The sequence below is a fragment of the Rhinoderma darwinii genome (genome assembly GCF_050947455.1).
Source record: "Rhinoderma darwinii isolate aRhiDar2 chromosome 2 unlocalized genomic scaffold, aRhiDar2.hap1 SUPER_2_unloc_2, whole genome shotgun sequence".
Taxonomy (NCBI): domain Eukaryota; kingdom Metazoa; phylum Chordata; class Amphibia; order Anura; family Rhinodermatidae; genus Rhinoderma; species Rhinoderma darwinii.
Window position 1 is genome coordinate 97,072 of NW_027461685.1, and position 19,767 is coordinate 116,838.

Below are 19,767 nucleotides of genomic sequence, written 5' to 3' on the forward strand. Positions count from 1 at the left end.
GCACTGAATGTTGCGGAGAAAAAGCGGAATTTCACTGCGGATTTCAGCCTTTGCATTGCAAAAACGGAAATCTGCGGCAAGTCCGCTGTGATATCCGCAACGTCTGAATTACCTGTCAAATATGCAAATGTTGCTGCAGATTCGTTGCGTAATTGCCCCAAATCTGCACCAACATTTGCAGCGGAAAAATTCTGCCACGTCTGAACGTGCCCTAAGGGTCTTGCAGAAAGGAGGGGTCCACCAGCTTCTGGCGACCTCCACTTCGGCTGAGAAATGTTGAGAGGGGGGGGCAAGAGACTTTTGGGCTTCGGGACCCCACAGATTGTTCATTTTTTCATCCAGGAATTCAGTAACTTTTTGATTTTTGCATTAGTACATTTTTTGTAGGACAAGTTCTACTTTCTATAAACACAATTTTAAGGCACACACACACATATATATATGAATACCAGAACTGGGCACTCAGGTGTGAAACAACTTGTATTTATAAACGTGGTCGGCCACATCGGCCACAGATAATTCGATACAAAACAGAAAAAAACATAATAATAAAACATCGTCTTTTATGTCACATTTTGATCTCTAAAGACAAAAAAACTCAGCGTTTATACAAAATTGTACAGAAAAGAAAAGAAACATCCGGGAATTTGTATCTCCAAAGACTAAAACGAACTTTCCGCCATCTGTAATAATCCACATATAATATACACGTAATAATAGCCATGGCGACATCCGCGTCCACGAGCGCAGATTCCTGACGTCAAGGTGGAGATACCAATTCCCGGATGTTTCTTTTCTTTTCTGTACAATTTTGTATAAACGCTGAGTTTTTTTGTCTTTAGAGATCAAAATGTGACATAAAAGACGATGTTTTATTCTTATGTTTTTTTCTGTTTTGTTTAGTATTCTAAACGTTTATAAAAATGTAACGATACGAGGATTAATAAATAAATAAATACAATTTGTTTCATTACCGAGTGCCCGGTTCTCGTATTCATTAATTACATTTTGGGAGCGCTCGATTCAAAGTCTTTCGGAAGGATGGAAACAGTCGAGTTCAACGCTCAGCTGTTTCCGTCATTCCCGAAGACTTTGAATCAAGCGGCAAAACGCGTGATCGACCGCCGCTCCATTCAATGTCCTCCTCGGTGCGGCCAATCAATGAGAAGAAAGGAAGGGGGGGTGTTCGGGACCCCTGTTCCATTGATTGGTGGGGCCCCCAGCGATCAGAAAATGATCACCTATCCTGTGGATAGGTGATAATTGATGATTCTAGAAACCCCCTTTAACTACTCCGGTGATACTAAGTTTGCCCCCCTGAGGACCCCTCTTACCCCTCTTACCGTCTCGGTGTAGAGGCTCCTCCTTGGGTTTTGGATGCATCAAAGTAAAAGGAAGTTCCACCGCGACGTCACTACAGCAGGGGGAAGAGATTTCGGGTCAATGTCAGACAATGTCAGACCCCGCACGCGCGGCGATCACGCACAGATTATTTATTTCAGCTGCAAAACTAAAAACGATGGAAAATAATAAAAATAAAATGATGTGAAATACTCCAAAAATAAAATACAAAAATAACAAAAAAAATTGGTGTCATGAAGAAAAAACTATTTCTATATAAAGTATTAAGGCAAATGGACATGATAGAGGAGGGTCCCCCCAACAAGAACCCCCTTTATTACCGAGGGGAGACACTAACAAATTCATGTATTATATTCATTTAAATGGCCAGCAAATAATACTACACGGCTCCTGCAGCGGCTGCGGAAATGGAAGTGCATGGCCAGACGCATCTCCCACTAGTGGCAACCTCGTGATGAGACACCCCGTTATAGGGGTTGTCCAGGATTAGAAAATCTTAGCATCTGCTTTTTTTTTTTTTTTTTTTTTTTAAAAACAGCGCCACACCGGCCCATGGGTTAGTTCTGGTATTGCAGCTCTGCTCGATTGAATTGAATAGGGCTGAGCTGCAATACCACACACAACCTGTGGATAGGTGTGGCGCTGTTGTATCAGGGGAAATATCACAATATTGCTAATTTTGGAGAATAAAGGTGGATACATCGGTGAATATTGAATTGATATCATTCGTTATTGTTACTTTTTCTTAGTAAAATATGAATAATTTCTCCTAATTACAGAAAATGAAATGAAGGTGGCAGCGAACTGCAAATATTCACCAAAGGCTTAGCATGGAGACCCGTGCAGAACATGACATGTGTGTACAGAGCTGAACGTGCACCTAAAGGGGGGCCGCTGGGGGGTCAGTGCCCGGCTTATATCTAACACGTCCCCACCCACAAAACAATGGCGATGCGATTAAATTATCAATACAGGGACAAGATCAAAAAAAATTCTGCAAAAGTGAAGCCCAAAATGTATAAAGGATCAGGATAAATCTTAGTATTGATTCTAAGTTACATCAATGTCATATTCCAGTCACATCCAGAGCTGCATACGCAATTCTGCTGATTTCCTTTTAGCTCTTGGGCTGCAGGACCTCCCATCCGCCAACAGCTTGTTCATCTCCCACAAGTCGCTGCAGCAAAATGTATTGCATTATGGGATTTCACGTCTGTCAGCACAATGGTAAAAGCAGCAAGATGCAGAATTATGAATACAGCTCTGGATGTGATTTGTACTCCAGTCACATCCAGAGCTACATTCACAGTTCTGCTGACTTCCTTTTAGCTCTCAGCTTGCAGTACTTCCCAAGTCTTTACTGTTTGTTCAGTGTCTGCACTAAAAATTGCTTTGCCGTGTTGCATTTTGGATGATGTAGCGGTTACTATACATCTCCCACAATTCACTGCACCGATGGGGTTTCATGTCAGCTGTTAGGAATGTGTCTGTCAGCAAAATGCCTGCATAGAATCCAGCAGAACTGTAAATGCAGCTCTGGATGTAACTAGAGTACAAGTACTAAAATGTGATACTATGGGGCAGTGTTTTCTCCAGATCAATGTATTATCACAGATGAGAGCACAGAACACTCCCGGATTGTAGAAACGTCCGGTAATCCTAAAATGGGTCATACAACAAGCCAGGCAGGAGACGACTGCGACAAATGGAAACACGTAACGTGGGCATCGTCATGCAAGGACTGGGGGGTGGGACAGAGTAACTGCATGCAGATTAAGGTAGGAAGGGGCCTCACATCATATCACATCTTCTCTGGGACCTGGACCCCACCTGACCCCCTATCAGAACCACATAGAGGGGACTGCTCATGGTCCTGTTCACTGAAGTCTATAGACGTTACGGAGCCAGAGAGTCACACGCATGCACGGCCACCTCTCCACTTCGTGGCTGGATAGGTTCATCAAGATCCCTGTTTTTCTGAAATGTGGGCGTCCCAGATATAGAGCAAAACACAAAAATACTTGTCTCGCTGCTGCCACCTAGTGACAGCTGGGGATAGTGCAATTTCCAAGGTTGGTGCAATTCACTGGAGTCTGCAGTCAGCCCTTTGTATAGCAGATGACAGGTCACCATGAACTCGTCCACATCATCCTGACTGCCGGCTGACCTGTGAGATAACGGCCAATGAGGCTGACAGAGGGGGAGGAGCGCCTGGCCTGGCATTTAGTGGGTGCCATTGTGCCCTCTAGTTAATCTTTGATGGGTATTAACCCTCCAAGACACAACAAATACCCGGCCCCAGTAATTCCCCCTCCGGGGTCTGATTGTCAGTGCACATTGATTGCCCGGTGACATGATGGAACAGATAAATGGTTCATGCTGCCCGCCTGCCTGGCACCAGACGCCGGGCACCGCGATAAACAGAAGTCTATGAGGACTGAGGACAGAGTTGCTTTACAAGACAGATGCAGTGGGATTTGGTGCATGGTCATGACTGGCAGAGGTTTCAGCAATTACCTTGAGGCGAGGTCTCCCAGAATGCTGCCATTGTTTAAAGTAGATCAGAGGATTAGTCAGCGCTTACATCAGTGACCCCCCAGTCATCGTGCCCCAAGATTACATGAAATAAGATCAGGACCCCCCAGTCATCGTGCCCCAAGATTACATGAAATAAGATCAGGACCCCCCAGTCATCGTGCCCCAAGATTACATGAAATAAGATCAGTGAACAGCAGGGGGCGATCACCGAGCTCATTTACTAAAGAAATAAACTCAATACTCCACTTGTGATCATCATTTAACAGGTTAAATCTACATATCATGTGCTTTACTAATCTTATGCTGATTCTTATACTCCAGTCACATCCGGAGCTGCATTCAAACTTATACTGGTTTCCTTTAAAGTTCCACACTTTTTCTTCCAGGTCAGTGTCTGTACCGGGCATGCTCTGTTGTGATGTGTTTTGGGAGATGCAATATTTACTCCAATCACATCCAGAGCTGCATTCACAGTCCGCCACGTGGAATCCGCAGACAGACCATGAACCCCTTAGCTGAGTTACTTTGGTGCAGCGTTTAAAGATCTTCTTTTATCTACTTTATTCTGCTTTTCAGGGTCAGCTTTAAATACATTATTTCCCACAATGCACCCCGGCAGAGCACGCTCCATACAGACCCTGATGGATTTTTCTTTTTTCCTATATCATAATACTATACATGATGTAAACACTACATCACCCACAATACAACACTGCCAATGCTCCAGCTAAACTGCGCGGCTTCTGAGATCTCAGCATGACACTCAATAAATGACAGCCGCGCAGTGTTACTAATGTGAGGAACGCGGGGTTAATGAGAGGCACGCGGGGTTAATGAGAGGCACGCGGGGTTAATGAGAGGCACGCGGGGTTAGACCTTCCTTTATATATTTCTGCTGTTTAGGTTCCGTTTTTGGTTTTGGTTTTAAAAAATACATGCAAAATCTGTAGCAAATCTGCAGTGTGTGAACAAGATCTAAGTCCTAGCTCAAACTGAGTTTTTGGCGGTGTTTTTGATGTGGAAACCGCGCCAAAAAAACGGTCGAAATCGTCTCCCATTAATTTCAATGGGAGGCGGAGGTGTTTTTTTCCCGCAAGCTAAAAAAAAACGCTTTGCGGGAAAAAGAAGCGACACGCTCTTTCTTCCCGCGGATCCGTCTCTGACTTCCTTGAAATGAATGGGAGGCAGAGAAAACGTTTTCATGGCATTTCTAGCCTGCGGTGCTCAACGGCCGCGGCCGAAAAACGCTGTGAAAACCGCGGCAAAGAAAGTGCAGACAGGTCAAAATCTGACTCAAAATTCCTGAAGGAAAAATCCTGCCTGTGAAAATCTCTGTGTGAACATACCCTAAATGCAGCTCTGGATGTGACCGGAGTATAAATCATGATGTAATTTCGAATCAGTACAACATCAGTAACGCAAAGGATTTACAGTTACGTTATATGTAGATTTATGATTATGACTCGCCCCATTTCCAGTTTCAGGCCGATTTCTGGGATTTCTAGTGCACAATTACCATATATATATATATACTGTATGTCATCTCTTTACATGCCGCAGCTCTGCAGAATGCTATCGCAGTCTTCTAGAAAAATACAGGTGCAGCAGATATTAGTTCTACGGGTTGCTACGGACATATGTTATTATACGTCTCACAAATAAAGGGAATGGGTCTGGTAATAAGATTATAATAAACCTGCTATTTATACAGTTCCTCAATTCTCAAATATTCTATCAAAGTGACTAAAGCTGCACACAAATGTCCTGACTCAATATACAATAGAATATCACAAGCAGACGAGAGGAATACCGTATGGTATATGTGATTCCTGGTCAGTATAGGACACAAATGACAAGAATTGTATTTAAGGGACATCTAGTGGTCATCAGTGGTACTACACTAAACCCTCATAGATGGAGCGAGGATTAACTATGTTGTACACAAGTTCAAAATTTCCTTCATCTCCTTTAACCAGATATAAATAAATGTCCTCCTGCTTTTTTTCTGTGATGTGGAACGTTCTGTAGATTTCCGTGAGCTGAAAGGATTTAGATGAATCTATTAAGCGGTGCTATAAAAAGCGGCAGACGGTGAGAGGCGAGTGGTAGAGCCGGACCTGCAGAACATCGCGTCCTGAGTCACCCGCTGTGATTACGTGTCTTATTGTAACCATCAAAGCAAAAGACACGACGACAATAAAAGGATCAGAACGACTAAAGAACGAGGCCGATGCTTTACACTGCTATTTCCCTCCCCGGATGTGGCGCAGCAGAGGTTAATAGACTGTGGCTAGCGATTGTCTTCTAAAACTTGACTAAAACTTATCTCTAAGCCCGGAACGGAAAAATAAAGGCGGGGGTCGGACATCTATCCTGTCTGGTACATTGCCCAGCAGCCGCTTATCTCCCTGTCTGGGTGACAAATGGGTGATGAATCCGGTGAAAGCAAAAGGCCCTGGAACAATGAGGGGCCGTCTATAGTCAGGGCTGCCAACCGCTTTGCCTTCTGCATATTTTCAGATTCCGCTGTCTGTCATCCTATTGGTCCACAGCATCCTGTGTCCTCAGCGAAAGACAGTGCCCACGGATGATGGAGGTAATATATAGAGATGCTAGGGGGGTTAAATACACGGATTTTGGGGGTTATATACAGGGTTGAAGGGGTAATATACGGGGATGATGGGGTCTATATACAGGAATGATGGGGTAATATACAGGGATAATGGGGGTTGTACACAGGGATGATGGGGGTTATACATAGGGATGAGGGGGGTTATACACAGGGATGATGGGGTAATATACAGGGATAATGGGGATTATATACAGGGATAATGGGGATTATATACAGTTACGATGGGGATTATATACAGTTATGATGGGGATTATATACAGGGATGAAGGGGGTTATATACAGGGATGAAGGGGGTTATATACAGGGATGATGGCGGTTATATACAGGGATGATGGCGGTTATATACAGGGATGATGGCGGTTATATACAGGGATGATGGGAATTATATACAGGGATGATGGGGGTTATATACAGGGATAATGTGGATTATATACAGGGATGATGGGGATTATATACAGGGATGAAGGGGGTTATATACAGGGATAATGTGGATTATATACAGGGATGATGGGGATTATATACAGGGATGAAGGGGGTTATATACAGGGATGATGGCGGTTATATACAGGGATGATGGTGGTTATATACAGGGATGATGGCGGTTATATACAGGGATGATGGGAATTATATACAGGGATGATGGGGGTTATATACAGGGATAATGTGGATTATATACAGGGATGATGGGGATTATATACAGTTTTGATGGGGATTATATACAAGGATGAAGCAGTTATATACTGGGATGATGGCGGTTATATACAGGGATGATGGGGATTATATACAGGGATGATGGGGATTATATACAGGGATGATGGGGGTTATATACAGTTATGATGGGGATTATATACAGGGATTATAGGGTTATATACAGGGATGATTGGAATTATATACAGGGATAATGGGGGTTATATACAGGGATGATGGGGGTTATATACAGGGATGATGGGGGTACATTAGGTTTATCACTAGCTCTTGATTTTGTAATGTGTCCGTAAAATTTTTGGTCCGTCCGTGATTTTTAGCTCAGTTGTCCAGAAATGACCAAAGTGGAGGTTAGCAGTCCTGTCTATAGTTCAGCGGGAAGAACATACTGTGGCCTCGTCCGTAGATATAGAAATGGTGGTCACCCAAACAGGGAGAGAAGTGGTTGCTAGGCAACACTCCAAATAGGGAGCAGATGTCTATATATGATCCTCCATTGTCTTATATGCTGCAAATGGGGTCGGAAATAGGACATTTGCCCGTCGTCACAACCCTGGCAAAGTGAATTTCATACATTTGCTCATCTCTACCTACAAATGACTGGTTGTTATGCAGTCTCTCCCTAGTAACCAGACTGTCAGATAAGACTTCATTGGCAGTGGGATGACCACAAAGAAGTGGGGAAGACGTCCAGTCCCCCATGATATTCCCCATGAGAGGTAAAAAATAAAAAGTTTAGATGGAGAACCTCGAACTGGAAATATTGGGACTGACGTTCTATGGGCAGAACAATTATCGGGTTTACACCGAGGACGGTCGCGAGGAACCTTAGATGGACCAGGTTGTAATGACGTGGTAATTCTGCTGACATGGCAAAAAACGAGACAGAACAGAGAGACCTGGAGACGCTTCTTGTGGTCAAGTAAGAAAGAGACTACGACCCCCCAAACCACGTTCTATAGTAACAAAGTCCACGTGTCCGTCCAAACGTTCCCAGGTTTACGTTCTAATCCCTCAGCGCTCCTTATTTCTTCTAGAAGGCGTCCACACCAACGTACAGGAATAATAGGAACTTTGTATCCAATATGATTCTCAAAATGAGTATTTCATGAAATCATACAATTGGTGGTAATCCACAGTACTATCGGTCTCACATCCGACCGCCCTCCGATGCTACAAAATAAGGACGTACGAAAAAAGGACACGATAAATATTCAAAGTAACATCATAAAAATAATCGAGACAAACATGTAACTATATTGTACATTTCATCGTGGTCCAGGAAGAAAATATCTCAACGCTTGGCTATAACTTCATCAATGCTAATGCGATACTCGGGTAGTGACATCTGATCATGAAATGCGTGGGACTGACTCCGGGGAGTGAAGCTGCAATTATAAGGTGTCCGTGGTGAAAACGATGACGTTAATACTCCAGTATGGCTGTTATAGAGCAGGCAGAACTGTATATCCTAAATGGTGTCAGTAGCAACTGAAACGAATAGAATGCCAGATCATACTGAATCCAACTGTGTGCCCATGTAGGCCAATAGAGACTCCTAGTAGAAATATATAGACTACTATCCCTCTATACTATATATGTCCACTGAGAGTCTCTAATGGACTACATGGGCTCACAGTTGGATTCAGTATGATCTGGCATTGTATTCGTTGCAGTTGCTACTGACACCATTTAGGATATACAGTTCTGCCTGCTCTATAACAGCCATACTGGAGTATTAACGTCATCATTTTCACCACGGACACGTTATAATTGCAGCTTCACTCCCCGGAGTCAGTCCCACGCATTTCATGATCAGATGTCACTACCCGAGTATCGCATTAGCATTGATGAAGTTATAGCCACGCGTTGAGATATTTTCTTCCTGGACTGCGATGAAATGTACAATATAGTTACATGTTTGTCTCGATTATTTTTATGATGTTACTTTGAATATTTATCGTGTCCTTTTTTCGTACGTCCTTATTTTGTAGCATCGGAGGGCGGTCGGATGTGAGACCGATAGTACTTTGGATTACCACCAATTGTATGATTTCATGAAATACTCATTTCGAGAATCATATTGGATACAAAGTTCCTCTTGTTCCGCGGTCCTGGCCGGAGAACTTTAGAAGAGAAGATTTTGGTAAAAGTGCGGCCGGAGGGATTTCAGGAGCCCCTCGAGGGTTAATGTATCCGCTGCATGAAGACGTCCTCCAGAATAAGAACAAAGTGACTTCCTTCGTAAACTTACCCTCCTCGCGAGACGACCAGCTTCACCTTGACTTTGTATGAGACAATAATTCCGAGGATCTCCTTGTTGGCTCCGTCTCGCAACCTAGACATGGAAAAAATAAAAAACATCATCGACCCAGGAAATGTCCCACAGCAACATGTAGTAAAGCGTGTCCGCCAATCATCCGCTGCTCAAGGAAAACTTCAGATCAGAACATTTGTTTGTAAGAGTGCGGCCCGAAAATATGAGGCAAGGGCGGACCGAGACAACTGAAGACCCCTGAGCATAGAGAGTGTGTGCCCCCCCCCCACTACCGACATAACTGCAACTTAAATAACTACTGTAAAAAAAAAAGTCTAGGGTAGTGAAGGGTTAATGGTAACATCCCTGGTGGTCTAGGGCAGTCAAGGGATTTATGGTTTCTCTTCTGGTGGTCTAGGGCAGTGAATAGGTTAATAGTAATATTCTTTGTGGCCTAGGGCAGTGAAGGGGTTAATAACTAAAGATGAACAAATTCCCCAAAATTTGTTTCGGGTCCGATTTTGTCTAATCGGTCGTCTGATTCGATCCAAATAAATTTTCCACAAATCGAAAGTGTCCCGATTGCCCTGAAATCTCATGTCTGACTCTCTGAGGTCTTCTAGGACTGTATCCAACCCCCTCCAAGCTGTTATCACCAAGGCAGTGAAGAGTTAATGATAAGATTCCTGGTGGTCATGGGCAGTGAAGGGTTAATGACAACATCCCTGGTGGTCTAGGGGAGTGAATGTGGTAGTGATAACATCCCTGGTGGTCTAGAGCAGTGAAGGGTTAATGATAACATTCCTGGTCGTCATGAGCAGTGAAGGGTTAATGACAACATCCCTGGTGGTCTAGGGCAGTGAAGGGGTTAATATTAACACCCCTGGAGGTCTAGGGCAGTGTAGGGGCTAATAATAATATCCCTGGTGGTCTAGAGTAGTGAAGGAATTAGTGAAAACAACTCTAGTGGTCTTTTGTAGTAAAGGGGTTAACTCCCTGTACTGAAAGATGCGGGACTCCGCCTTTTTGCTACTCCAGCTGCGGGTGTAGATGGCTCTGACACACAGATACACAATGGTCAGCCAATCACAGAGCAGATCAGGCAATCATAGAGGTTCTGTAGTGCCTGTGTAATCTATAAGGAGGATTGTGAGCGGGGGATGGGGAAGAGAAAACCTGGAGACCAAGTTCCCTGTGGTCAGACTGGACCCGCTTTACCCTTTGGACCCTCGTGCAGTCGAACAGTCTACACAGGCTTATAGTCCACCCCTGACGTATGGGATGACCCGGGGATGACATCTCCATGGCCCTATTTCTCAATGAAGACCTGAAGAAATGAGGATGGAACCAAGTCAAGTTATAGTGTAAATTTAGGAACATATGTGGTCTTGAAACTTCCCAAGGTTTAGTAAATAAACTAATCCAAATAATGAGAATGACCTGAGGACATTCTCATGACTCCAAATATCTATTCACTGTGTTGAGATTGAGCAGTAGAGGTTGTAATAGGAGAATGTCCTTGGTTTCCCCTCAGAAATTTCCATCCTGTGGTACCAGAGTGAGAATGACCCTAGGCTTCTTACAAAACGTAGCCAAGCAGATCGTTAAAGGAATAATCCGCTATAAGCACATTATATAATATAACTGTACAGTAATTACCAGGATATAGTTATAATATTAATGATACGAACAATATCACCTGGGGTTGCCCTCAGATATTCTCATGCTGAAGTGAGAATGGCCATGCTTAATGCTTGGCCAATCAGATTATAGTATGAATAATACAGGGATGAGAATGTCGTCATCATATAAAGCGCTGGAGAAGAACATCACATGGTAAAGATATTCTACAGAAAATTCAGGGACCGAAACTAAAATTGACGAAAATATTTACAATCCCCTCCGTCAACAATTTGCAGCGTGAAAATCGATTGAATTAGATAATGACCGCAGGACATTCTCATGATTGTCAGTGCAGAACAAGGGCATGGAAAATAGGGGTTGTAGTATTAGAATGTAGTGGATTACGCTCATATATTCTCATGGTCTAGTAACAGGGTGCGAGACCACAGTCAATCCTCATGACTGTATCTGATGACTTAGATGTGTGAGAATGACCTGGGGCCGTCCAGAACATTCTCACACTAACCTCATAATGTGGGGAATTCTCTGCTGAAGTCATTTAAATCTTTTGTTGCTTGTGCCAAGGTAGAGTCATTTAGTGGGAATCTCGAACCATGTGAATAAAATTCAGGGACAGAATCCCGGATGGGGGGGGGGCACATTATGATAAATCGGTTATGGCGACATATGATGTCAGGGAAGAAGCGAGAGGAGAGCGCTCGGAGGATGGCTCACAGTGTACTAGATGCCAGGTTGGTGTCTTCATGCTTCAGTTTGCCATCCAGTGCCAGGCCGCGCTTCTCCCGGTTGTTGGCCAAGAAAGGAGTCAACGTGTAGACCTTACAAAACGTGGAGCTTGGCGCTACAACGTCATTGCTGGAACGACAGGGACAGAAGGGGTTAAAGCAGTGCCTCTTATCAGAATTTTACAGGTTAAATCTGAATATAATGTTCCGGATACATTGTCTTGCTGATCTTCTACTGATCTTGAGTTACAAGATGTCTTATACTCCAATCACATCAAGAGCTGTATTCACAATTCTGCTGATTGCCCAAGCCTATTTATCCTATGCAGCCGGATATGATACCAACCAGCTCCCACAATGCACTGCAGTCTGGTAAAAGGAAACCAACAGACCTAAAAGGGCTTGTCCAGGTTTAAGGCACAGTGCCACACCTGTTCATGGGTTGTGTCTGGTATTGCAGCTCGGGTCCATTGAAGTTAATAGGGCTGAACTGCAAACCACACACAACATATGGACAGGTGTGTGACTGTTTATTGGATGAGAGCAGACACGCTTTTCTAATCCTGGTTAACCCCTTTAACTACAGCTCTGGCTGTGATTGGAGTATAAGAGAAAATGTACCGCAATCAGTGCAAAGAAGAAAACGTGGTCAGAGAATGGCACCAAAATGCCCGTCAACCAAGAAACAACCACAGACCATAATGCCAGGGCTGCGCAATGACCGCAATTGTGGGATGTCATGCGGCTGGCGCTATTGTGCAACATCATGAAGCGCAAAATTCAGGCCAGGTGAATGGAACAGGACGAGGCAAAAGACGTGAATGTCGTTACAATGTTTCACAATCATCACCCAAAGTGTAAATAATATCACGTGACGATATGTGATCCCACGCCACGCCTCTGGGGGCGCTGCTCTGATGATATGTACTCACTCCGCTTCCTCCACCGCCACCGGGCACTTGTACTGGGCCGTGTTGAAGAGGCAAATGTCTGCATACTGGCGCACTGTAATAAGAGGCAAGCGTCAGGGCGGCATTTATACAAAGTGGCGCAGTTTATTTGAGGAGTAAAACTCGGCACCAAATCCCTGTATATAGAGTCCGGCCGCCATTTTTTAAATTCATGGGCGTGGCTTAGCGTTCGCCACTTTTGTACAGCACCTGCGCCATTTTCTACTCCATACAAGCGGTCGCACAATATGTAGCGTACAGAATATGTGACGTAAAACGTAATCCTCCCGGGTCTCCTCATACACGGAATATAATTCAGGGAGTACCTGAGATTTTGATCTTCTTCACCGTCTTGTTTGTGTTGTTTGTGACGTGGACATTGACATTGATGGGTTCCCCGTGGTAATAAATCTGCAGAAAGACGACAACAGTAACAAAAAGTATCCCCAAGAATCAATAAAGTCCCAGAAGGTGTCAAATGTGGCTGCAGTTCTCAGTGTGACCTATAGATGGCGCCAGAGACTAGCAACTATCTACTGATCACTAGACTTGTCGATCGTCCAGGCAGTCAGTGCTATGTTCTCCTCAGCTGAGTGTTCGTGTCAATTCATGAAGGTAAGGGGAGGAGAGCAGTGGTCAGACCCCCTCCTGCACCGCTTATCTCATGGGACCCCATTAGTTTTTACGCCAACATTATGTCTGACAGCTCCATATACCTTGCATTGGGATTTCTAGTGTCTCAATCAAGGCCAAGATGCATTAAAGGGCCGGTGCATCTTCTGTAAATGAAACTTAAAGGGGTATCCCCATTACAAGCGTGCTCGGCTGTTTCCATAACTCCCATAGAAGTGAATGGAAAGAGTCCCGCACACCTCTCCATTCATCCTCTGCCTGTGGGGACGGGGGTTGTGGGACCCTGTGGATATGCCATAAATGTCTGAGTTAGGAATACCACTTTAATCATTCTGTATTCAAAACTTCTGCAATTTCCTAATCGACTTTGGATTTTAAATCCTCACCATTTTCAAGATCTCTACTTGCTGTCAATGAATGTGAATATTCTTGTTTTCATCCAGAGGCTGAAAACCAATTGGAAACTATTACTTATCACAGCTGAACGTTTGCTACAGTTATATTCAGTCCTCTGTGAAGTAAAACAGCCTGGAATTAATTTGACCTGCACTGATACATTGTAACAAACTAGGAGTACGGGAGAGAGAATTGTGCTGCTGATGTGTACAGTTTATAGAAGACTGTTCAGACAAAACCCTCAGCTGTGTGAGCAGGACTAGGTCAGGATGATGTTGCAGCCCTAGGAATGTCCCCATTTACGACAGCAAGCAGAGATGTTGAAAATGATGAGGAACTGAAACACAAATTGCAGATGATAAAGCATTAATAATAAGCATTTTAGCAACTAAGTCCCCTAAAAAAACAGATTTTGGGAGGTCCACCCCACCGAGGCCCCACTGATGAGCTGTTAACAGCCGCAAAGAGTTAATTTTCCCTGCAGCAGCGTCACTCAGCTGCCATTAAAATCAATCACATCATCGTTTTGCAGCAGCTTTTCTGGCTTATTGAGAGGAGTCCAACATGTCTTATACTCCAGTCACACCCAGAGCTGTATTCATAGATCTGCTGGATCTTATCATAGATGAAATAACAGAGCTCTGATGGAGACATTGTAACAGCTCGCTTCCCACAATGCACTACTGCCAGCTTTAATGTATTGCATTGTAAGAGATGTAGCTTTTATACTTTAGGTCACTTCACATTGCCCTGTGTAAAAGCTACATCTTCCACAATGCACAACAGCAAAGCATGCTCTATAGACACAGAACCCACAGGGTGCTAGAGCGAGATGTGAGAGCTAACAGGAAATCGGCAGATCTGTGAATGCAGCTCTGGATGTGACTGGAGTATAAGAATATAAAACAACATAATATGTAGATTTAATCTAGAAATTCATAAGATTGAGCAGAGATGACGACTAATGATCATGACGATGAGGAGAAGTCATTCTCTATGAATGTGCGATAATCCAGAATATTTCAGACCCATGAAAGCTGGATGTCCGTGTCACAGTCACCTCTTTATCTAGCGATGCCTCCAGGTGTAGAGGTTTATCAGACATCAGGAACTGTCGAGTGGTCTCGGCCATTGGTTGGGGTCCCGGCCTCTCCGGAGCATACTGGACTTTTCTGATTACCAACCGCACTGAATTCCTGAGGAAATAAAGGAATACAATAAATCAGAGTTGAGAAAGAAAAGAAAAGAAAGAAAAGAAAGAAAGAAAAGAAAGAAAGAAAAGAAAGAAAGAAAGAAAGAGAAGAAAGAAAGAGAAGAAAGAAAGAGAAGAAAGAAAGAGAAGAAAGAAAGAGAAGAAAGAAAGAGAAGAAAGAAAGAAAGAAAAGAAAGAAAGAAAGAAAAGAAAGAAAGAAAAGAAAGAAAAGAAAGAAAGAGAAGAAAGAAAGAGAAGAAAGAAAGAGAAGAAAGAAAGAGAAGAAAGAAAGAGAAGAAAGAGAAGAAAGAAAGAAAGAAAAGAAAGAAAGAAAAGAAAGAAAGAAAAGAAAGAAAGAAAAGAAAGAAAGAGAAGAAAGAAAGAAAGAGAAGAAAGAAAGAAAAGAAAGAGAAGAAAGAAAGAGAAGAAAGAAAGAGAAGAAAGAGAAGAAAGAAAGAAAGAAAGAAAGAAAGAAAGAAAGAAAGAAAGAAAGAAAGAAAGAAAGAAAGAAAGAAAGAAAGAAAGAGAAGAAAGAAAGAAGTGAGATAAATTTACAGACAGACAGATGAGAAGATAGATAGATAGATATGAGATAGATAGATAGATAGATAGATAGATAGATAGATAGATAGATAGATAGATAGATAGATAGATAGATAGATAGATAGATAGATATGAGATAGATAGATAGATATGAGATAGATAGATAGACAGACAGATAGATAGATAGATATGAGATAGATAGATAGATAGATAGATAGATAGATAGATAGATAGATAGATAGATAGATAGATAGATAGATAGATAGATAGATAGATAGATAGATATGAGATAGATAGACAGACAGATAGATAGATAGATAGATAGATATGAGATAGATAGATAGATAGATAGATAGATAGATAGATAGATAGATAGATAGATAGATAGATAGATAGATAGATAGATAGATAGATAGATAGATAGATAGATAGATATGAGATAGATAGATAGATAGATAGATAGATAGATAGATAGATAGATAGATAGATAGATAGATAGATAGATAGATAGATATGAGATAGATAGATATGAGATAGATAGATAGATAGATAGATAGATAGATAGATAGATAGATAGATAGATAGATAGATAGATAGATAGATAGATAGATAGATCGGACATTTTTTACCTTTTATGGATTTTTTCTTCCAGAGTTTCAGCACAGAAAGACTTCACCTCATAATCCACCCCACAGGCCTGAACAATGAAGAGGGAGGAAAGAACAATAGATCATCAGTCTGATGGGGGTCACTATCATAACATAAAGGTGTCTGAAAGACACACCAACTATGTGCCACCTTCATTGCCAGCACAACCATCACCTCCGCTTCCACCTCCAGAATAACTACCACTGCATCCTCCAAAACCACTGTACCACCCCTAACTTTCACACCACATCCAGCGCCACTGTACCACCGCTACCTTCCCCAGCATCTCCAGCACCACTGTACCACCATTCCTTCCCCACCACATCCAACGCCACTGTACTGCTATTCTACCTTCCCCACCACCTTGAGCACCACTGTACCACCACCTCTACCTTCCCCACCACCTCCAGCACCATTGTACCACCACTACCTTCCCCAGCATCTCCGGCACCACTGTACCACCACTATCTCCCCACCATCTCCAGCACCACTGTACCCCCTCTAACTTTCCCACCACATCCAGCACCACTGTACCACCACTATCTCCCCACTATCTCCAGCACCACTGTACCACCGCTAACTTTCACACCACATCCAGCACCACTGTACCACCACTATCTTCCCCAGCATCTCCGGCACCACTTTACCACTATTACCTTCCCCACCACATACAATGCCACTGTACCACCACTATCTTCTCCACCACCTCCAGCACCACTGTACCACGACTACCTTCCCCAGCATCTCCAGTGCCACTGTACCACCACCACCTTCCCCAGCATCTCCAGTGCCACTGTACCACCACTACCTCCCCACCATCTCCAGCACCACTGTACCACCACTACCTCCCTACTATCTCCAGCACCACTGTACCACCACTACCTCCCCACCATCTCCAGCACCACTGTACCACCACTACCTCCCCACCATCTCCAGCACCACTGTACCATCACTACCTCCCCACCATCTCCAGCACCACTGTACCACCACTACCTCCCCACCATCTCCAGCACCACCGCTAACTTTCACACCACATCCAGCACCACTGTACCACCACCACCTTCCGTACCATCTCCGGCACCACTGTACCAAAACTTCCTTCCCCACAACCTCCAGCACCACTGTACCACCACCTTCCCCATCATCTCCAGCACCACTTTACCACTATTACCTTCCCCACAACCTTCAGCACAACTGTACCACCATTCCTTCCCCACCACCTCCAACACCACTGTACCACCGCTACCTTCCCCACCACCTCTGGCACCACTGTACCACCACCTTCCCCACCATCTCTGGCACCACTGTACCACCACCACCACCACCTTCCCCGCCACCTCCAGCACCACCACCTTCCCCACCATCTCTGGCACCACTGTACCACCCCCAACACCTTCCCCACCATCTCTGGAACCACTGTACCACCACCACCTTCCCCACCACCTCTGGCACCACTGTACCACTATTACCTTCCCCACCACATACAATGCCACTGTACCACCACTATCTTCTCCACCACCTCCAGCACCACTGTACCACGACTACCTTCCCCAGCATCTCCAGTGCCACTGTACCACCACCACCTTCCCCAGCATCTCCAGTGCCACTGTACCACCACTACCTCCCCACCATCTCCAGCACCACTGTACCACCACTACCTCCCCACTATCTCCAGCACCACTGTACCACCACTACCTCCCCACCATCTCCAGCACCACTGTACCACCACCACCTTCCCCAGCATCTCCAGTGCCACTGTACCACCACTACCTCCCCACCATCTCCAGCACCACTGTACCACCACTACCTCCCCACTATCTCCAGCACCACTGTACCACCACTACCTCCCCACCATCTCCAGCACCACTGTACCATCACTACCTCCCCACCATCTCCAGCACCACTGTACCACCACTACCTCCCCACCATCTCCAGCACCACCGCTAACTTTCACACCCCATCCAGCACCACTGTACCACCACAACCTTCCGGACCATCTCCGGCACCACTGTACCAAAACTTCCTTCCCCACAACCTCCAGCACCACTGTACCACCACCTTCCCCATCATCTCCAGCACCACTTTACCACTATTACCTTCCCCACAACCTTCAGCACAACTGTACCACCATTCCTTCCCCACCACCTCCAACACCACTGTACCACCGCTACCTTCCCCACCATCTCTGGCACCACTGTACCACCACCACCACCTTCCCCACCACCTCCAGCACCACCACCTTCCCCACCATCTCTGGCACCACTGTACCACCACCACCACCACCTTCCCCACCATCTCTGGAACCACTGTACCACCACCACCTTCCCCACCACCTCTGGCACCACTGTACCACCGCTATCTTTCCCACTGCGCTCATTACCACTTCCTCTACCACCTCCTTCACTATTTCTACTGCAAATTTACTAACACTATGTCAAGCATAAAACCGACCTCCGCCACTTCAATTACTTCCACTACCTCCCTGATCACCTGAACCACCAATACCAGCAGTACCACTCTCACCAGCATCTCCAGCACTACAACCTCCACCATCTATCAGAATTACACTCAGAAATCACGAAATTAGAAGATTAAAAATTATATAAACCTAATGTAAAAATGAGCGGGACAGTGATTTCTAACACCCCCCCCCCCACCCCCACCCCCGGCTGTGGCCACAAACCTTCCCTGTGTCTTCGGGGCCGGGCTGAAGAGTGACAGAACAGGGGAGATTTGGTGGGATCTGGAAAACAAAAAAAGTTCATTATTTGACCTGCAGGTTTTCTGGTTATTAAAGTTCATCCTACAAATGCATCAACGTTTCCACCGGACGGTCCAGACGTGGGATGATCTCGGAATTGGTGGCAGATGAGTCACTTTTACAAAAACATTTTTTGGATTTTTTTTTTACCCTTTGACGTTGAGTCTGGGTCAGCAGGGTAGGTGAGGCTTAGTTTTTGTAGGAGTTGTACTTTGAGCCACCATTGTGAGGGACATATAAGGGGGAGTTCAAACAGAGTTTTTTTATGCAGAAATCGCGTCAGAAAACGTCCCAAAAAGCGGCCGAAAACGACTCCTATTGATTTTAATGGGAGGCGGAGGCGTTTTTTTTCCCGCGAGCGGAAAAAGCATCTCATGGGAAAAAGAAGTGACATGCCCTATCTTCGGGCGTTTACGTCTCTGACCTCCCATTGACCTCAATGGGAGAGTGAGAAAGCGTTTTTCGCAGCGTTTCTGCCCGTGGCGCTCAATGGCCACGGGCAAAAAAACGCGGCAAATAGTGTGCAGGCAAATCAAAATCTGCCTCAAATTTCCAGACGGAATATGTAGATCCCAGTGCAATGGATTCTGGTAGATTTAGTTTTCACTACATATAGTGTTAAATGTAAAGAATCCATCTATGCAGACACTGAACCAGCAGGAGATGCCGGTAGTTGTAAAGTCAGGGTTAAAGTAGAAACCAGAAAATTGTGGAAACAGCTCTAGATGTAAGTAGATTATAGGCCACAAGCAAAAGGGATTAAGAGTATGTTCACACGCGG

The 19,767-nt window shown here is 44.4% G+C and overlaps 2 protein-coding genes across 2 annotated transcripts in view; both read right to left on the minus strand.

The window, feature by feature from the left end:
- LOC142674725 (protein Atg16l2-like) overlaps positions 1-1,383 on the minus strand; it is a 47,820-nt gene extending 46,437 nt beyond the window's left edge. The window contains exon 1 of the mRNA XM_075847221.1: positions 1,344-1,383. Coding sequence (XP_075703336.1) covers positions 1,344-1,383 — 40 coding nt within the window. The remainder of the gene's footprint in view (positions 1-1,343) is intronic.
- An 8,104-nt stretch (positions 1,384-9,487) lies between these two features.
- Positions 9,488-19,767, minus strand: part of ARRB1 (arrestin beta 1) — a 186,022-nt gene continuing 175,742 nt past the window's right edge. The window contains exons 6-12 of the mRNA XM_075847222.1: positions 18,909-18,968; positions 16,207-16,274; positions 14,903-15,038; positions 13,140-13,224; positions 12,796-12,868; positions 11,853-11,993; positions 9,488-9,575 (exon numbers count right to left, since the gene is read on the minus strand). Of these exons, the coding sequence (XP_075703337.1) occupies positions 9,488-9,575; positions 11,853-11,993; positions 12,796-12,868; positions 13,140-13,224; positions 14,903-15,038; positions 16,207-16,274; positions 18,909-18,968 (651 nt within the window). The remainder of the gene's footprint in view (positions 9,576-11,852; positions 11,994-12,795; positions 12,869-13,139; positions 13,225-14,902; positions 15,039-16,206; positions 16,275-18,908; positions 18,969-19,767) is intronic.